The sequence below is a fragment of the Telopea speciosissima genome, chromosome 4, assembly GCF_018873765.1.
Source record: "Telopea speciosissima isolate NSW1024214 ecotype Mountain lineage chromosome 4, Tspe_v1, whole genome shotgun sequence".
NCBI classification, from domain to species: domain Eukaryota; kingdom Viridiplantae; phylum Streptophyta; class Magnoliopsida; order Proteales; family Proteaceae; genus Telopea; species Telopea speciosissima.
The window spans coordinates 58,424,507-58,444,458 of record NC_057919.1 but is presented as its reverse complement, the minus strand read 5'-3'; the positions used below and the strand labels follow the sequence as shown (position 1 = coordinate 58,444,458).

Here is a 19,952-nt window from a genome sequence, read left to right as displayed (position 1 = left end):
TTGTGTAAATCGGCATCGTCAGCCTCTCCTGTAGGCAAGTCCACTATAGTTTTCATCCTGTGTGTCATGGGTATACTAAGTCTCTCCTGTAAAGTGCACCATCATCATTGTCATCATCATTATCGCTACCACTGCTTGTACCCGAACTTGACAACTCAGGGGTTCTCTATTAAGTAGTTGCATAATTGTTCTGCTTCATAATCTTAAAGCTGGAGGCCACTCTCGTTTTTTTGTGTTTTATATTAGACAAGATGGTAAAATCCATGGTGTTATATGAGTCTGGAAAGGACTACTCCTTGGTCGCTGATGGCAATAATATGAGAGCATATGAAAAAGATAAATCCAAAGAAAACTATATGTTTGTTTTGAAGGTTGACATCTGCATAGAAAAGATCTTCAACACTGCCACTAGTAGTTCCTCACTTGCAAGTTGGTCGATGATACTGGTCAATATTTACAATGTGGTTACATGAATTACACCCGTAATTGATGCAGATATTCCTATGACGTTTGGCATGTCAGACCTTACATGGAACTTATGGCATAAGTTTCCAATTGTTGAATCATTTTGTACTGCATCCTTGAAGCTGAAGCTCATTAGGGTTGGTCATTTCATAGGTAAACCTGGAACTTCTAAAGGCTGGATTGTTGTGGGTATAGCTGAAATCACCTTGTCATCAACATGCTTGAAAGAAGAGTTAAATGGTATCAATCTCGTGAAACTTGAGGGGGGAATTGAGTATAAGATAAAAGAAGTATTGAAGTCGGTCTGGAATTGGAATATATAAATATGTCACCTCTCATGTTTATTGAGGAGCCAACTGATGATGTTTATAGTCAAGACACCAATAATAATACGAGTAGAAGAAGGGGAGATCCAAGGAATTGATCAACTGACGCAAATTCATTGATTCTGTTTTCAGTAAATTTAAGTATGGATGAAATAATGGATTCAGTTAAGTATTCAAGCAACTGTTGCTAGAGTTTGTTTTCCATCTATGTTACAAGTTAAGACCAAATTATTCGTTTGAATTGCTTTATGGTGAATGATGATTTAAATCCTGTTCATTTGAAGGTTTTCTGTCCTCTCTGTACATGTAGGTACCAAATTGACATCCATTAATTTTGATGGCTGGGTACAAAGAGAAATCCCTAGATATATGCTAGATGTGTAATTTTATGGCTTATCTCTATCATATGGCTCAAATATTTCTATGTGGGTGATTCATCCATGTTCTTAAATTGAAGATAAACAAACTCTAGCAGCAGTTGCTTAAATACTTAACTAAATCCATTAATTCATCGATACTCGTAAATTTACTAGTGTCTGAATCGATGAACTTGCGCCTGTTGATCAATTCTTTGAATCTCCCTTTCTCCTCTCCTATTATTATTGGTGTCTTGGATATAACCATCATTAGGTGGCTCCTTAATAAACATCGGAGGTGACATTTAGCTGTAATAAATCCAGACCGACTTGAATCCATCCTTTTGTGTTATACTCAATTCACCCCTCAAGCTTCACGAGAGTGATCCGTTTTAACTATTCTTTCAAGTATTTTGATGACAAGAAGATTTCAGCTGTACCCACAATAATCTAGCATTTGGAAGTTCCAGGTTTACCTATTAAATGACCAACCCTAATGGGCTCCAATTTTAAGGATGCAATACACAATGGTTCAACAATTGGAAACTTATGCCACAAGTTCCATGTAAGGTTTGACATGCCAAATGTTATAGAATTATATGCACCAATTTCGGGTGTAGTCCATGTAACCACATAGTAAATATTGACAGGTATCGTCGACCAACTTGCAAGTGAAGAACTACTGGTGGTACTGCAGAAGATCTTTTCTTTGTAGATGTTCACATTAAAAATAAACTTATAGTTATATTTGGATTTACCTTTTAAATATGCTCTCACATTATTGTCCTTAGCGACCAAGGAGTAGTCCTTTTCAGACTCATAGCAGCATTGACTCTGCCATCGCATCTGATACAAAGCACAAAAAAAGAGAATGGTCTTCAGCTTTAAAATTTTGAAGCAAAACAATTATGCAGCTATTTGGGTTTTATATATCGAAAGGTCTAGGTATTTGTGAATACATACAACCCTCATGAAACTGAGATATACTGAGATTTCGGCGAGATGATGAATTTTTCCAGTCTCAACTTGATGGTATGTTTCGGTAGCCATATAACTAAGATAGATCATGAAACTTGACATCCACGCTATTTTAGGCATTCTAAACACAATGGAAAATTTGGTTTTACAAATTCTAACGCAAAATGTGACCGACTTTGGACCCTAGGTCGGTAGTTTACGGCATACATGACGTCTACCTTTACTAATCCATACCATATTTACAACTCATAATTAAAGTAGCGGTGTAAAACAATTTAAATAAGTATTACGAATTAAAATACATCAAACCATATACCATTTAAGCATTAGGCATCATATTCATATTTCATAATCATTTATGGTGTTGGTTTAACGGTTTGTTAATAATTGTTAGAAACTTGGAAAGAGACATAGATTAAAGAAATACAAGTGTAAGTGTGTAACAAGTCCTACCATTTTAGAGTAGATACTGGTGAAACGAGTGTCGGGCCGAATCATCATAACGACCATGTTGTTGTTGTCGAATCAAGTTCTGCTCTAATTGAATCACAAAGGCTAGCCATGACATAGTGTGCTGGAAGTAACACTTGAAGTCTTCCACAACAACCTTATTAATTGAATTATCAGTATACTGGAGGTACTCTAACTTAGGGTATATATCTCCAAAACGTAAGGAACTTGATCGAGAGCCACCGCTACTAGATGGGCCCCGTAGAACCCGAACCGACACCGACATATGTGGTTGGGGGGACCGGGCCCCTAAAGATGCTTTCCACAAAACCTAACTCACTGTGTGACTGACCCTTATACTCGTAGGCAAAAGGTAATGATGATGAAGAGCGGGCCTTCCCAAATGGCTCAAACTGACCATATCCAATATAGTTACTATACTCGAAATTAGTGCTCCTCGTGCCATATATGGATGGTGGTGTATGCCACTACTCCCCATGACGAATACTACTCCCCTTACTCATGCCTCCAATGCTGTTAGTCAAGCTCTTGATTGTGTCAGCCATGTTATCTTGTTGTTCCCCAACTGATTGTGTGAATCAGCGATGTCAGCCTCTCCTGTTGGCAAGTCCATCATGGTCCTCATCCTGTGTGGCATGAGTGTAATAAGTCTCTCCTGTGAAGCGCACCATCATCATCATCACCATTGCTAGTACCCGAACCTGACAACTTAGGGTCCTCCTCATAGAGAACCCAAGTAGCTGCATAATTATTCTTCTTCAAAATTTTAAAGCTGAAGACTATTCTCTTTTTTTGTGTTTTATATCAGACTCGATGGCAGAGTCCATGGTGATATATGAGTCTAGAAAGGACTACTCCTTGATCGTTGAGGACAATAAGGTGAGAGCATATCTAAAAGGTAAATTCAAAGAAAACTATATGTTTGTTTTGAAGGTTGACATCTACAAAGCAAAGATCTTCAACACCACTACCAGTATTTGCTCACTTGGAAGTTGGTCGACGATACATGTCAATATTTACTATGTGGTTGCATAGATTGCACCCGAAATTGGTGCAGATACTCCTATGACGTTTGGTATGTCAGACCCTACATGGAATTTGTGGCATAAGTTTCCAATAGTTGAATCATTGTGTAATGCATCCTGGTAGCTTGAGCTCATTAGGCTTGGTCATTTTATAGGTGAATCTGGAACTTCCAATGCCCAGATTGTTGTGGGTACAATTGAAATCCCCTTGTCATCAAAATACTTAAAAGAAGAGTTAAAATGGATCAATCTCGTGAAGCTTGAGGGGGGGAATTGAGTATAAAATAAAAGGATGGATTGAAGTCGGTCTGGATTTGGAACAGATAAATATGTCACCTCCCATGTTTATTGAGGAGCCAGCTGATGATGGTAATATCCTAGACACCAATAATAATAGGAGGAGGAGAAGGGGAGATCCAAGGAATTGATCAACCGGCGTTAGTTCATTGATTCTGTTACTAGTAAATTTTAAGAACATGGATGAATTAATGGATTCAGTTAAGTATTTAAGCAACTGCTGATAGAGTATGTTTTCCATCTATCAGCAATATAGTAAATATTGACTAGTATCGTCGACCAACTTGCAAATAAGGAACTACCGTTGGTGGTGTTGAAGATCTTTGCTTTGTAGAGTCAATCTTCAAAACAAACTTATAGTTTTATTTGGATTTATCTTTTAGGTATGCTCTCACCTTATTGTCCTCAGCGACAAAGGAGTAATCCTTTCCAGACTCATATAGTATCATGGACTCTACCATCCCGTCTGATACAAAACACGAAAAAAAGAGAATGGTCTTCAGCTTTAAAATTTTGAAGCAGAATAATTATGCAGCCACTTTGGTGTTACATATCGAAAGGTCGGGGTGTCTGTGAATATACACGACCCTTGCGAGACTAAGATATAGTGAGATCTTGGCGAGATTATGCATTTTTTCCTGTCTCAACTTGATGTTGTGTTTCGGTAGTCACATGGCCAAGATAGGTCATGAAACTTTACATCCACCTTATTTTAGGCCATCTTAACACAATGAAAACATTAGGTTTTACAAATTCATACCCAGAATGTTACTTTGACTTCGGGCCCTAGGTTGGTAGTTTACGACCTACATGAGGTCTACCTAGGCTATTTCACACAATATTTACAACTCATATACTTAAAAGTAGAGGTGTAAAACAGCGTAAATAAGCATTACAAATTTAAATACATCAAACAATAAATTATTTAAGCTTTAGGCATCATATTCGTATTTCATAATCATACATGGTGATGGTTGATGGTTTGTTTTTAATTGTTAGAAACTTGGAAAGAGACATAGATTAAACAAATACATGTTTAGGTGTGTAATAGGTCCTACCATTTAAGAGTAGCTAGTGGTGAAATGAGGTTCGGGCCAAATCATCATAACGACCATGTTGTTATTGTTGTCGAATCAACTTCTGCTCTTGTTGAATCACAAAGGCTGGCCATTACATATTAGCTGGAACTAATGCTCGAAGTCGTTCACAAAACCCTATAAATTGAATCCGAGGTTCTAAAACTCGGTCTCGACCAGGCTGAGTTTTCTGAGATCTCGAGATCTTGGTGAGACAATGTATTGTTTTTTATTTATTTATTTATTTTTAATGTTTCAAAATTATTTTTGGTGGGAGTATGGCATAGTTGGCTCTGAAACTTTAAGGTAAGCTTGTTTTAGGTTTAATAAACATATTTAAAGGTTCAAATTGAAAGAAAAAAAAACCCAATTTGGTGTTTTGGATTTGCACCGTTGGTTGGCAGTAAAGGCCTAACCCTTAATGTAATATTTTGCCTATTCTACACATTTTTTTAATGATATGAGACATAATTGGCAAGTAAAACAAGTAAATTATGCACATAATATTGAATAATTATTTAAGAAATGGTTAAAGACTTAAAGTTTCTACTCCATGCCATAAGATACAATGAAGTGTTCGCAATGCATATTACACAGACACCCAACCTAAGTATAATGAATAATACATAAATCATAGACACCTTACTACCCTAGTCTTCCACGTCTTAATTCCCAAGTCCCAACAATACAATACTATGACTTTATGAGTACTGAGGAGGTCGAGATTCTCGAAATATTCGAGATTTCACCGAAATTTCTCCGAGATTCTTGAAATATTCGAAATCTCGATCGAGTTTTTCGAGTTTTTACATTTTTTTGTTTCGTATAATAACTCGTCTCAAGAAACTCGAGTTTTTCGAGATCTCGACGAGATTTTGAACTATAATTCAATCATCAGTATCCTGGAGGTACTCTAACCTAGGGTATATATCTCCGAAACGTAAGGAACTTGATAGAAAGCCACCGCTACTAGATGCTGGTCGTGGAACGCAAACCGGCACCGACTTGTATGGTTAGAGGGATCGGGACCCAACAGATGCTTTCCATAAAACCTGACTCAGTGTGTAACTTACCCTCGTTCTCATAGGCATAGGGTAATGATGATGAAGAGCCGGCCTGCCCAAAGGCCTCAAATTGACCATACCCAGTATAGTGACTATACTCAGAAATGGTACCCCGTGTGCCATATATGGATGATGGTGTATGCCACTACTCCCTATGATGAATACCACTCTCCATACTAATGCCTCCAATAATATCAGTTAAGCTCCTGATCGTGTCTATACATACTATCTTGCTGCTCACCAGTTGATGGTGTGAATCGACGACGTGAGCCTCTCCTGTAGGCAAGTCCACCATGGTCCTAATCTTGTGTGGCATGTGTGTACTGTGTCTCTCCTGTGAAGCGCACCGTCATCCCCATCGCCATCACAACTATCATCACCATTACCACGATCACCATCATCATCATCACCATTGCTAGTACCCGAACCTGACAACTCAGGGTCCTCCTCATAGAGAACCCAAGTAGCTGCATAATTATTCTTCTTCAAAATTTTAAAGTTGAAGACTATTCTCTTTTTTTGTGTTTTATATCAGACTCGATGGCAGAGTCCATGGTGATATATGAGTCTAGAAAGGACTACTCCTTGATCGTTGAGGACAATAAGGTGAGAGCATATCTAAAAGGTAAATTCAAAGAAAACTATATGTTTGTTTTGAAAGTTGACATCTACAAAGCAAAGATCTTCAACACCACTACTAGTATTTGCTCACTTGGAAGTTGGTCGACGATACATGTCAATATTTACTATGTGGTTGCATGGATTGCACCCGAAATTGGTGTAGATACTCCTATGACATTTGGTATGCCAGACCCTACATGGAATTTGTGGCATAAGTTTCCAATAGTTGAATCATTGTGTAATGCATCCTGGTAGCTTGAGCTCATTAGGCTTGGTCATTTTATAGGTGAATCTGGAACTTCCAATGCCCAAATTGTTGTGGGTACAATTGAAATCCCCTTGTCATCAAAATACTTAAAAGAAGAGTTAAAATGGATCAATCTCGTGAAGCTTGAGGGGGGGAATTGAGTATAAAATAAAAAGATGGATTGAAGTCGGTCTGGATTTGGAACAGATAAATATGTCACCTCCCATGTTTATTGAGGAGCCAGCTGATGATGGTTATATCCTAGACACCAATAATAATAGGAGGAGGAGAAGGGGAGATCCAAGGAATTGATCAACCGGCGTTAGTTCATTGATTCTGTTACTAGTAAATTTTAAGAACATGGATGAATTAATGGATTCAGTTAAGTATTTAAGCAACTGCTGATAGAGTATGTTTTCCATCTATATGACAAGTTAGTACCAAAATTTTCCTCTAAATTGCCTCATGGTGAGTGATGATTTAAAATGCAGTTCATTTGAGGGTTTTTTGTCCTCTCTATACATGTAGCTACCAAATTGACATCCATTAATTTTGATATGGCTTATCTCTATCGTATGGCTCAAATATTTCTATGTGGATGTTTCATCCATGCTCTAAAATTGAAGTTAAATAAGCTCTAGCAGCAGTTGCTTAAATACTTAACTGAATCCATTAATTCATCCATACTCTTAAATTTACTAGAAACAGAATCAATGGACTTGCGTAGGTTGATTAATTCTTTGGATCTCCCCTTGTCCTCCTATTATTATTGGTGTCTTGGATATAACCATCATCAGCTGGCTCCTCAATAAATATGGAAGGTGACATTTATCTGTTCCAAATCCAGACCGACTTGAATCCATCCTTTTAAGTTATACTTAGTTCCCCCCTCAAGCTTCATGAGATTGATCCGTTTTAACTCTTCTTTCAAGTATTTTGATGACAAGGGGATTTTAATTGTACCCACAACAATATGGTTTTTGGAAGTTCCAGGTTCACCTATGAAATGACCAACCCTAATGGGCTCAAGTTTAAAGGATGTAGTACACAATGGTTCAACAATTGGAAACTTATGCAACAAGTTCTATATTGGGTCTAGCATGCCAAACGTCATAGGAGTATATGCACCAATTTCGACTATAATCTATACGACCACATAGTAAATATTGACAGGTATCATCGACCAATTTGCAAGTGAGGAACTATTGCTGATGGTGCTGAAGATCTTTGCTTTGTAGATGTCAACATTCAAATCAAATATATAGTTTTCTTTGAATTTACCTTTTAGTTATGCCCTCACTTTATTGTTCGCACTGACCAAGGAGTAGTCTTTCCAGACTCATACAGCACCATGGACTCTGCCATCGTATTTGATACCAAAAAAAAAGAAAAAGAGAATGGTGTTTAACTTTAAAATTTTGAAGCAGAACAATTATGCAGCTACTTAGTTTCTATATAGCGAAAGGTCGGGGTGTTTGTGAATACACACGACCCTCGCGAGACGACATATACTTGTCCACATTAGTACCCATCTGTGTAGTTCTCTCTGGGTCGGGCCCATAGTTGTCACGGCGTCACGGCGATCCAAGTTGGTGGAGGGGTGTCACGTCGATATATCGACATGTTGCCCGCCATGGCGAGCATGTCGACCATGTTTTATTTTTTATTTTCTCTATTTTTAATGTGTTAATAGATGTATACTCGAGCCATGTTTTATTTTTTCTCTATTGTTTCTCAAGTTTTAAGAAGAAAATTCAGAAATCGAAGAAGAAATCGAAGAGGGAAAGAAGACAGGAAGAAGAAATCGAAGAAGAAATCGAAAGAAATTGAAGAGGGAAAGAAGAAATCGAAGACAGGAAGAAGAAATCGAAGAGGGAAAGAGAGACAGGAAGAAGAAATCAAAGAGGGTTGCCATGGCGTAGGTCGCCATGCAACCCTCTCCAGCGCCAGGACGCCATGGCGTCGCCATGGTGACGCCATGACAACTATGGTCGGGCCTACCCCCAGCCCGATCCATGACTGGTTCGCCTCGATCCCTCACCCACTGGTATAGGGGATCATCCTCCTCATTTGAGTCGATTTGGAAAACATTGGGATGCTCGATTGTTACGTCATCACCATTCATGGCTTGGTGTATGTGTTGCATCTTCAATCTCATGTTGTAATGCAAAAACACCAACTGCTCCTATCGTTTGTTACCCAGTCGGTTCTACCTCTTACTGTGGATGAGTGAGAATATACTCCCGTTGCGCTCGTATTTGGAGGCAGAACAAGTTTGAGATAGTACCTTGAATGCTACCGTTCTTAAGTGAGGTGTATCTTTCCCATAAAGGAACCACCATTCGCCTGCATTATAAGTTTAGAGTTTAGAATATTAGGATTAATTTATAGGTACATGATTTAAATAGAGACAAGATGACATCATGACAAATAATGTAGTGGACCTACCAGGGTTTGCGGTTTGTCTACTACTCACTACGGCTTTAAGACTGAAACTATGAATTGCTTCTCTAAAGGTCTTTATCTATGCTTATTTCAAACATGTCTTGGATTAGTGCACAATATAGTAAATTACTATTAATATTTAAGTTCCATAAAACTCTCACATCATTGTTGCATTTTGACTTCTCCTTGGCCTTAGGGACCAACTTTGCCACCATTAATGAAGCAGCCTTGCTTATAGCAAAGTGACGTGGAAGTTAACTTGGCAGAACTTCTTTGATATCCTGTCTTACAAACTTGAATTCTGATTAGAATCTAAGCAACCAGGACAAAATCATAAAAGCATAGTAGAATGTTAATCTTAAAACCAAAATTTGCATCCAGAGAGAATTAGCAACTTGATTCTATGATTATACCAGGTAGAGTATATCGCCCTGACTACCTGAAGAGCACCCTTTGCCTGCCTTCCCATCCGACACCAGTGGAAGCAAGCTCTATCGTACATCCCATGTTTTGTCCATTTTACTATTTCTTAGACCAGATAATGAGAGGTGCTTAAAGCACCTAAATACTTGTATCAATACACAGAAAATAACCTACACAACTTTTAACAATGATTTCCATTATGGTGGCTTCTTTTGTATCCTTTGGTTTGTTGGTTAACTTGTTTTATTAGAAACTTGTTAACACCTGTGGATATATATTTTTAGTTTTTAAATTGGTCATCACCCGATGGAGTGTCATTGGGGCTGACTCAGGGCAGATCCCGGTATCTACAGACCTGACGTTAACATATCTTGGGTTTTGAGTCCTACTGGGTCTGGGATGCTACCTTGGGTACCACTCCTGGCCAGGTAAATGGTTAGTTATCTAAGAGGTATCCATCTGAATATAGTTTAACTAACTCTACACTCTAATGGGAGCTATAGAACAAGATGGGGAAGCTGCATTTTTCTCCGTATTCAATGATTAAACCTACCATAGAGAAGTCTTCGACCTTATAGATTGCTACTTTAGAACTGAGCTTTATCAGCTGGTTATGTTAGGTTTTTGGTTGGTATGGATGGGGTTTAACACGTGGGTTGGTGGGTTTAGTCACTTCACCAATTACTCATTCGAATCTTACTTTTGATAATACCTCATCAAAAGCAGTAATGCAATTTACCTCCTAGTAAAGCAGTTCCTGTATACAAATTTTTGTTGGGCTGATGCGGGCATTATTACATGGTTCCATAGCTAACATGATTATTAACCAGCACTGAAATCTAGATCCTATTAATTATAGAATGGCCAATTGAAATGTTGAATTAATTGAAAATAGTTTTTATTTATTCATCAGGGGTAATATAATGAGAAGAAGAATTAACATAGCTTGTATACAAGAAACTAGGCGGAAGGGTAAGAAAGCTAAGGGATAAGATGATTATAAACTTTGGTAGACTGGGGATAAAATAATAGAAGTGGGGAGGGAGTAGTAATTGATAAAGAATTGGTGATAGGATCATATCCATTAAACTTGTGTTCGGAAAGAGGTAATTAATATAATTAATTAGACATGTTAGAAGAGATAGTAGAGGTTATGAAAGAATTCATGGAGGTTATGGTTTGGGAGATAGGAACAAAGAGGGGACTTCGGTTTTAGAATTTTTTGTGGCTTATGATTTATCAATTGTAAACACATGCTTTGAAGAGAGAAGAACACTTGATAAGCTTCAGAAGTTAGAAAGCAAGAGCTAAGAAATATGAGGATCTCTATAACAATTGAGTCACAAAGGAGGGGGAAAGAGATATCTATAAACTATCTAAAATGAGGGAAGTGAAGAGTATAGATTTCAATCACATCAGATGCATTACAAGTGAAGATGACAATGTATGGAGTGATGACGAGATAAAGGGGAGATGAAAACTATTTCTACAAATTACTAAACGAGACCTATACAAGTAATATGGTTTAGAAGGTTGTAATAGGTAATAACCAGCAAGGAACTAGAATGATATATACAGAAAATTATGGTGTCTGAAGTAAATGGAAGCTTTAAAGAAGAAGGTGAAAATAGGTAAAATAATAGGTCCAGATAGTATTCCAATAGAGGTGGGGAAGAGCTTACGATATAGTGGAATAACTTAGCTAACTAAATTGTTTGATAAGACTATGAGCACAAGAAAAATGCCAAATGCCAGATGAATGAAGGAGAAGCATTGTGGGTCCAATTTACAAAAAAAAGGGGGCGGGTTGTTATAATCAAAGTTGTAATAACTAGGGAGGAATAAAACTTATGAGCCATAAAATATGAAATTACGGGAGAGAGTAACTGAAACTCACCTGAGACAAGCATCTAATATTTTGGTTAATCAATTTGATGAATGAAGGAGAAGCATTGGAGTTCCAATTTAAAAAAAGGGGGGGGGGTTTATATTCAAAGCTGTAATAATTAGGGAGGAATAAAACTTATGAGCCATAATATGAAATTATGGGAGAGAGTAATTGAAACACAAACACCTAATATTTCAGTTAATCAAATTTTTTTTTTATTCCAGGAGCTATTTATTTTCTTAGTAGACTAATGGAGAGCTTTAGGTGAATGTAAGAAGGATCTCCAAATGGTCTGTATTGACCTTGAAAAAGCTTATGATAGTCCTTGGAGAGTTAATTTGCAAGTGTTAAAGAAGAAAGGTGTTCGAGTAAATATGTGGACATGGTTAAAGATATGTATAGTGGTGTAGTGACTAATGTAAGAAATGTGGGAGGGGGCAGTGTAGTGAATTCCTAATTACAATTGAATTACCTCAAGGATCAGCTCTAAGCCCGTATTTATTTGCGACAATCGTAGATGAGCTGAGTAAAGACATTCACTTCCCTTGGTTTATGCTTTTTTATGATGATATATTTTTGATGCATGAGACAAAAGTAGGGATAAATGCGAAGTTGGAATTGCGGAGATCAACCTTGGAATCAAAAGGTTTTAAAATGAGGAGAACAAAAATAGAGATATGTCGTATAACTTTAGTAACATTAGGGCTGAAAGTGGGGTGCTAAAATTTGATGATAGGGAGATGGCGTAAAGTGACAATTAGGGCTTTGAACAGAGCTGGTTGGAAAAAAAGGATCCATGCACCCAACCCCATTTTGTTGGGATAAGGCTGAGTTGAGTTGTATATATAATTGTTTTGATGGATGTTTCGATTATAAATTTAATTAGACAGGACTAAAATATAAATTTTAAAAAATTATTGGGCCCAGGGGGCGAAAAACCTCATGTATTACATGCCTAGTCATCCAAGAAAAACCCTTGCATCATGCTTCTTTGCTAAGAATTCTTCACCATTTATTTTGACTGTTACTTCGCCTATGTGTCTTTTGGGCTCAGAGCAGTAGCGGCACCTTCCATCGAAGTGGGTGTATAAACAGTTCAGAATCAGAGTTGGTGGAATGATGTGACTTGTCATTAATGACAGAGGTCCTCTAATTTAAAATAAGAATTACAACCCAAGGGGCAAAAGGGTAAAACCAAAAAATAATAAAACCCTAATAACAAAGAGAGAATATTCCAATCCCACCACGGTTCTCCACACTCCCCCTCAAGTTGGTGCAAATATATCAAACATGCCCAACTTGGAAACCAGTGGGTGGAACATCTTACAATTTAGGCCTTTGGTAAAGACATTAACTAAATGATTTTTAGATGTAATAAAAGGAATGCAGAATACTCTGTCTTCATGTTTCTCTTTGATGAAATTCCTATCGATCTCTACATGTTTGGTGCGGTTGTGCTGAACATGATTATGAGCGATACTAATGGCAGCCTTGTTGTCACTGTAAAGGCGCATAGGATCATCAAAATGAAATCCCAAATCCCGAATTCGGCTTCTGCACTGGAGCGAGAGACTATTGACTGATTCTTGCTATGCCATGTAACTAAATTACCTCCAAGGAAGGAACAATAACCAGAGGTAGATCTCCTGTCGTCAATGGATCCTACCCAATCGGCATCAGTAAAGATCTCTAGGCGTAGAGTCCCATTATTGGTGAAGAGAATACCTTTCCCAGGGGCAGACTTCAAATATCGCAATATACGATTAACTGCTTCAGGATGGGGTGTCTGCGGATCATGAAGAAATCGACTAACAATGCCCACAACATATGCAATGTTAGGTCGAGTATGTGACAAGTAGATCAACCGGCCAACCAGTCATTGATATTGTTCCCTATCAACAGAATCTCACGTACCACTACACAACTGGGGATTGACTTCAATGGGAGAATCAACAGGCTTACACCCTAACATGCCGGTCTCTTAAAGGAGATCTAAGACACATTTTCGTTGAGAGATGAAAATATCCCTATCAGACCTTGCCACTTCAATCCCAAGAAAATATCGAAGAGGACACAAATCCTTAGTTTCAAACTCCTTTGCAAGTAGGGACTTCAAATGGGAAATTTCATCATCATTGTTCCCAGTGATTACTATATCATCCACATACACGATGAGAGCAGTGATCTGTATACCTTCCCTTTTCAAAAACAAAGTATGATCACCCTGGCTTTGATGATATCCAAATTTTTGCATGATCGTTACAAATCGACCAAACCAGGCTCTGGGAGATTGCTTGAGACCATATAAATATTTCTTCAACTTGTAAACATGGCCAGTAGCAAAAGGAAGGGAAAGAGAAAGTAGGAGGAAGATCCATGTAAACCTCTTCTTCAAGATCTCCATTCAAGGAAGCATTCTTGACATCTAATTGTTGGAGATTCAAACCCAAATTGGCAGCCCTTACTGTGTTCATCTTTGCTACAGGGGCGAAGGTTTCTTAGTAATCAATCTTGTATGTTTGGGTAAAACCTTTCGCGACTAGGCGAGCCTTGTACCTTTCAATAGTGCCATCCGCCCGCTGTTTGACTGTGAACACCCATTTGTAGCCTACTAATTTCTTCCCTATAGGACGAGGGATGAGTTGCCAGGTACTATTTTTATCCAATTCCTCCATTTCTTCTACCATGGCAGCCTTCCACTTTGGATCATTGATGGCTTCCTTCCAATCCTGTGGAATTGACATAGAAGACTAAGAAGAAACAAAGGCCCGGTAGGAGGGAGATAGAGACTCATAAGAAACAAAGTGATTAATGGGATGTTGGGTGCATGAACGCACCCCTTTTCTTAGAGCAATAGGCCGGTCATCAGGATCATTTTTAGAAACAGGTATAGAATTAATAAGAGGAGAGATGTTACCTGAAGGGGAGGGCAAATCTGGTGAAGGCGCCACAATAGGTAATGGTTGAGAGCAGCTATGGTATCCTTCCTTTCAGATTTAGTCCGAGTGTAAGTTATCAACTCGGGAACAGTAGGAGTCTCCCCTATTGTCTCCCCCTAAATTGAAACAAAAACTGGAATAGGTAGACTACCAACAACAAGAGTAGGTAAGGACAACTCTTCTTCCTTAAGACTCTTCCCCTGAAGAGGTGTCGTGAAATATGGTTCAGACTCATGAAATGTGACATCCATGGTGATATAAAGACGACGGGAAGGGGGATGATAGCATTTGTAACCCTTTTGAGAAGTCGAGTATCCTAGAAATATACACTAAATAGCACGAGGATCCAGTTTGGAACGAAAGGGAGAAGAGTTGTGGGCGAAGCAGACATACCCAAATATTTTGGGAGGAAGAGAAGAAGCAATGGTGAGATCTGGTAAGAAAGAAATGGTTGTCTTAAAGTTAAGAACACTAGAGGGAACTCAATTAATCAGATAAGTAGCAGTAAGGAGGACTGCATCTCACCAATAGGTTTTAGGGACACCAGTAGTAAACATCAAAGCACGGGTCATATCCAGGAGATGGTGGTTCTTTCGTTCAGGGATGCCATTTTGTTCAGGAGTCCGAACACAGGAAGTCTGAGAAAGAATTTTATGGGAGAGAAGATATTGTTGAAGGTGACTATCCAATTACTTAGTACCATTATCACTCCTAAGTACCCAAATAGTAGCATTTAATTGGGTATGGATCATGGCTTGGAAAGACTGGAAACATGAAAAAGCATCATTTTTATTGTGCAAAAGATAAACCCATGTGAGGCTGGTGCAATTATCAATAAAAGTGATAAACCATCGATAACCATGACAATCAATAGTCTGAGAGGGACCCTAGATATCAGAGTGCTTAATAGAAATAGGAATCACTTTTAATATCACTAATAGTTAAAAATCTCTAGTATGCTTTGCAAGTTCACACACATCATAATGAAGTTGTTCCAAACAACAAATTTTAACCAAATTCGAAAATAAAGAACGTAAAATATGAAAACTAGGGTGTCTCAAACGGCGATGCCAGTGATAAAGCTTAGTCAAGGCGTTATCAGAACGAAGAGTTTGAACAGAGGACGGGAGAGGTGCAGTTGGTGGAGATTCCAAGTAGTAGAGACCATCACGGACCTGACCATACCCAATCGTTGTGCCCGTCACTAGATCCTGTAATAGACAATGAGTAAAATAGAAATAAACAGAACAATTCAATCCAATAGTCAGGCGATAAATAGATAATAAATTGGCATATAGTTTGGGAACATGTAGCACAAAAGGAAGAGAGTTGGGAAGAGTTATTAACGGTACCTTTACCAGAGATGGAAGACAAAGAGCCATCAGCAACACGGACCTTATCACGGCCAGAGCAAGGAGTATAGGTACAAAAGTCCTTAGAGTTATTGGTCATATTCATATGGTCCGTTGCACCAAAATCAATTAACCATAAAGGACTCAAGGAGGAAACAAGGAAAGTACCTAATTGGGCAAGATAGGAGACAAAAGGAGGACTAGAAGTAGTCAACTATGTCACCAATTTTTGAAGTGCAGCCATCTAATCCGGGGAGAAAGGTGCCAGTGTAGAAGGAGCAGGAGAACTGTCAGCTGCATTAGAGAGATGGGCCTAGGAACGAGTGCCACCTGATTTTGGAGGATTGCGCCCATGAAGCTTCCAACAAGTTTCTTGTGTTTGACGAGGGTGACCACAATATTCACATTTCACGGGTTCCCGTACAATGGAGAAGCCTTAGAAGTGTGCGCGGGAAGAGGTGTAGGTGGAGTAGTAAGTAAGGTCGACCTCACAAGAGCAGTAGGGGGCATTGTAACAGTTCGATGGTGTTCTTCAGACTGAACCATATTATAGGCCTGAAGGAGTGTAGGGAATGATTCTTGACCCAGTATCTGGACGCTAACTTGGTCATACTCAAGGTTGAGGCCAGTGAGAAAGTCATAAACCCTTTCCATCTCCCATGCCTTTTGAAAGGTACCAGCATCATCAGGGTGCACCATAGGAACAAGATGATAAAAATCCAGTTGTTGCCAGAGAGTCGTCAAAGCGGACAAATAAGTAGTGAGAGAGCTCCTTCTGAGTAGTGTTTCGAACCTGTCGTCATATCTCATAGATTTGAGCATAATTCCTTGCTTGTGAATAAGATTGGCGGACTGCATCCCATAATCTTTAGCAGAATTAAAGAGAATGAAACTGGGACTCATAGAGGGCTCCATCGAATTAATCAGAAATGACATTACCAGGGCATCATTAGACAGCCAAGTAGAAGCGGCTGCAGGATCAGCTGGTTATGGTGTATCGCCTATAACAAGTCCTACATAATTATTCCCACGGAGTCCGAGAAGACATGCCCGTGACCAGGTAAGATAGTTCTGAGTGTTGAGTTTGGTGGGGCCAAGTTGGAGAGTGTGATGCCCAATAGTAGGTGGTCGACCAAGTGGGTCAGTTGCAGTAGCATTAGTACAGAGCATACTAGTATTGTCGTTGCCCAAGATGATCATAGAGAAGGGCCAGGTTGGAGAGTGTGATGCCCAATAGTTGGTGGTCGTCCAAGTGGGTCACTAGCAGTTAGTAGAGAGCGTATTGGTATTGTCGTCGCCCAAGGTGATCACGGAGAAATTGTTTTAGTGATAAAACCCAATAGAAGGCAGCAACACTGGCTGTGGAGAGGCCGGTGGTGAGGCGCAGCAATCGGAAGGGTCATGGCGGCAACAGCGGCAAGGGGCTGGCGGTAGGTGGTGCGGCGACCTAGGGGGTCGCGGCAAAGAGAGATGGCAGCTGTGGAGGCCGGTGGTAGGTGGGGCAGCAGTAGACGGGGTCGGCAGCAGCGGCAGGCATGACGTCCAGACAGGTCACGATAGCGGCAGCGAGGGCGGCCGGGAGGTTGTGACTCACCGCAAGGAGGCGCAACATGGCCTCCAAAGGGCAGCGGCGGTGGTGGAGAGGAGCAACGCAGAAAATGAGAAAACCTTTTCCTAGGGTTTTGGGCTGACACCAAGTTCAGAATCATAGTTGGTGGAATGATGTGACTTGTCATTAATGACGGAGGTCCTCTTATTTATAATAAGAATTACAACCCAAGGGGCAAAAGGGTAAAACAATAAAATAATAAAACCCTATTAACAAAGAGAGAATATTCCAATCAAGCCGGCATCTCCCCCCCTTTCTCTAGTCCTTTTTTTGTTTGGGGGGGGGGGGGGAGAGGAATAATGTTCTCTTGTCCTTATATGAACTTGTTTTATTGAAGAAAAGGACAAGGGGAACTTATGTTAAGATTTACAAGGCAAAATGGTTGCATAGATTTGGTTATGAACAAAATTTTGAAGTTTCTTGTTGTGTCATATATTGGAGACCTCCAGTGATTTTTATCCATTTTTCTCCTCTGTTCTTTGTGTAGCTTGTCTGAAGAGCGTGTAGACAATTTGGACTTAAAAGTTTTCTTAAAGACTGTCTTAATGACACCTCTATAGTTGTATTTAAAATATGTAACCTTCTTTTTTATTGTCCCTTGTCTTATTCCCAAAAGTTCTTAAAGACTGGGGTAAAAAAAAAAGGATTTTTCAAAAGATTTGATCCTTACTGAAAGAAAAAGTGTGTTATACTAAGAGGGAAAAGAAGAAAAAAAAAAAGGGTTGCAAATTATTTGACACCTTAAGGGGTGTCAGGAAGAAAATCTCTTTCTTAAATACCTCTCTTTGCCACCTGAGCTGTAAAATGTTCTAGGGTTGGTCTGTTAACCCAAAATTTGGTACATGAACTGGGTTCAGGTCTTCAGGATACCTTGAGGTAGTTTTACTCATCTGGTGTGGGAGTTGGAGCTTCAAGAGGTACATGAACTGGGTTTATGACACTTTGAGGTAGTTTTATTAATGGTTGGTCTGTTAACCCAAAATTTGGTACATGAACTGGGTTTAGTATACTTTGAGGTAATTTTATTCATCTGGTCTCTCCCCTTCTCTTTTCTTCATGTTTGGGTGGTAAATCTGAATACTCTTGAGGAAAATTTGTTCTGATCTCTGAACTTATCACAGCTTCTTACCATTGGAGTGATCTAATTACATCTCACTCCCCTTCTCTTTTCTTTCGTGTTGGGGTGGTAAATCTGAAAACTCTCCTCCCCCCCCTTTTTCCTTTATGTTTCGGAAAAACTCAGTTCTCAAGCCAAAGCTGATTTCAATCTGGGTTTTCGGTAGTTAGTGGTGCATGAATGCATAACGGGGTTTTCGGTAGTTAGTGCATGAATGCTTAATGATAACCTGACCATAGTTTTTTATTAACCCCCACCGGAAAAAAAATTTATTCAAAGAGGTTCAATGTTCACTTTTTTGGGGTGTGAACATGGAGAATTGGGGGGGGGGGGGGGAAGACATCTTTGTGCTTGCTATATCTGATTTTTTCTTGGGGGGGGGGGGATTATTCTTGCTTTGCACATGTGCTAATTACATGTCCCAATGGTGGATTACAGGGCTGGGGTCAATCTGGCAATTGATGGAGGTGGGGAGCAGCGCTGATTTGTTCATGGTGTTTTTTCTTGGATCTGTTTAACATATCTCAGGTTTCTGGTTTTTGTTCTTTCATTCACAATTTGATGTTTAATTGAAGCTTCATTTTCCAGAAGACTTGACACTTGCTGAGAACAATTTTCGTGAACCTACAAGTTGGCGACGTATCTCCTCACGAGATCAATCTCCTGATGTATCTTTTGTTGAGGGAGATATTCTCTTTCTTGCTCATGAATGCTCGAATTATAGAAAATCAATACAAATAATTTCACAAAATTAGAATTGCGGTAGATTCATTTTTTGCTTGATTAGTAGTTTGTTTTTTTTTTCCTATGCGTTAAAATTGAATCAAGTGTCGTCTCTATAACATCATTCAACCTTCAATGCTTGCCATCCAAGTCCCTACCATGGATGATCCGGAACAGGTACCTGTTGAGGCTGATTTGAATCAGAATCGGTGGTGAGATCGGCATTCTCACAACAGCCTTCCAGCTCTTCTGTTAGATGCTAAGCTGGTCCAGGTTATTACCGTGGCTATTCCTGCTGCACTTATTTCGCTCCTTTGGTTAAAGCAGCAACAGTCTGTTTCCTGTTCTGGGCAGCCCTGTTGGTAGCTTGATCTATCAGTATGATGTTTGCCTTGAAGCATTACAGGATGTCATCAAATCCAATTGTTAGAAAGATGTTCATTACCATGCCACGATCTGGTTAGCCTTGTCAGGCGACTTAATAGAGCTTTGATGCTTGCAGTTAGACATTTGATGTGTGTCCATTAAAC

General features: G+C 39.2%; 1 protein-coding gene across 1 annotated transcript in view; it reads left to right on the top strand.

The window, feature by feature from the left end:
- Nucleotides 1-19,457, top strand: part of LOC122657478 (uncharacterized protein At5g19025-like) — a 41,037-nt gene extending 21,580 nt beyond the window's left edge. The window contains exon 2 of the mRNA XM_043852189.1: nucleotides 19,138-19,457. Coding sequence (XP_043708124.1) covers nucleotides 19,138-19,183 — 46 coding nt within the window. The 3' untranslated portion in view covers nucleotides 19,184-19,457. The remainder of the gene's footprint in view (nucleotides 1-19,137) is intronic.
- Nucleotides 19,458-19,952: the final 495 nt, after the last annotated feature.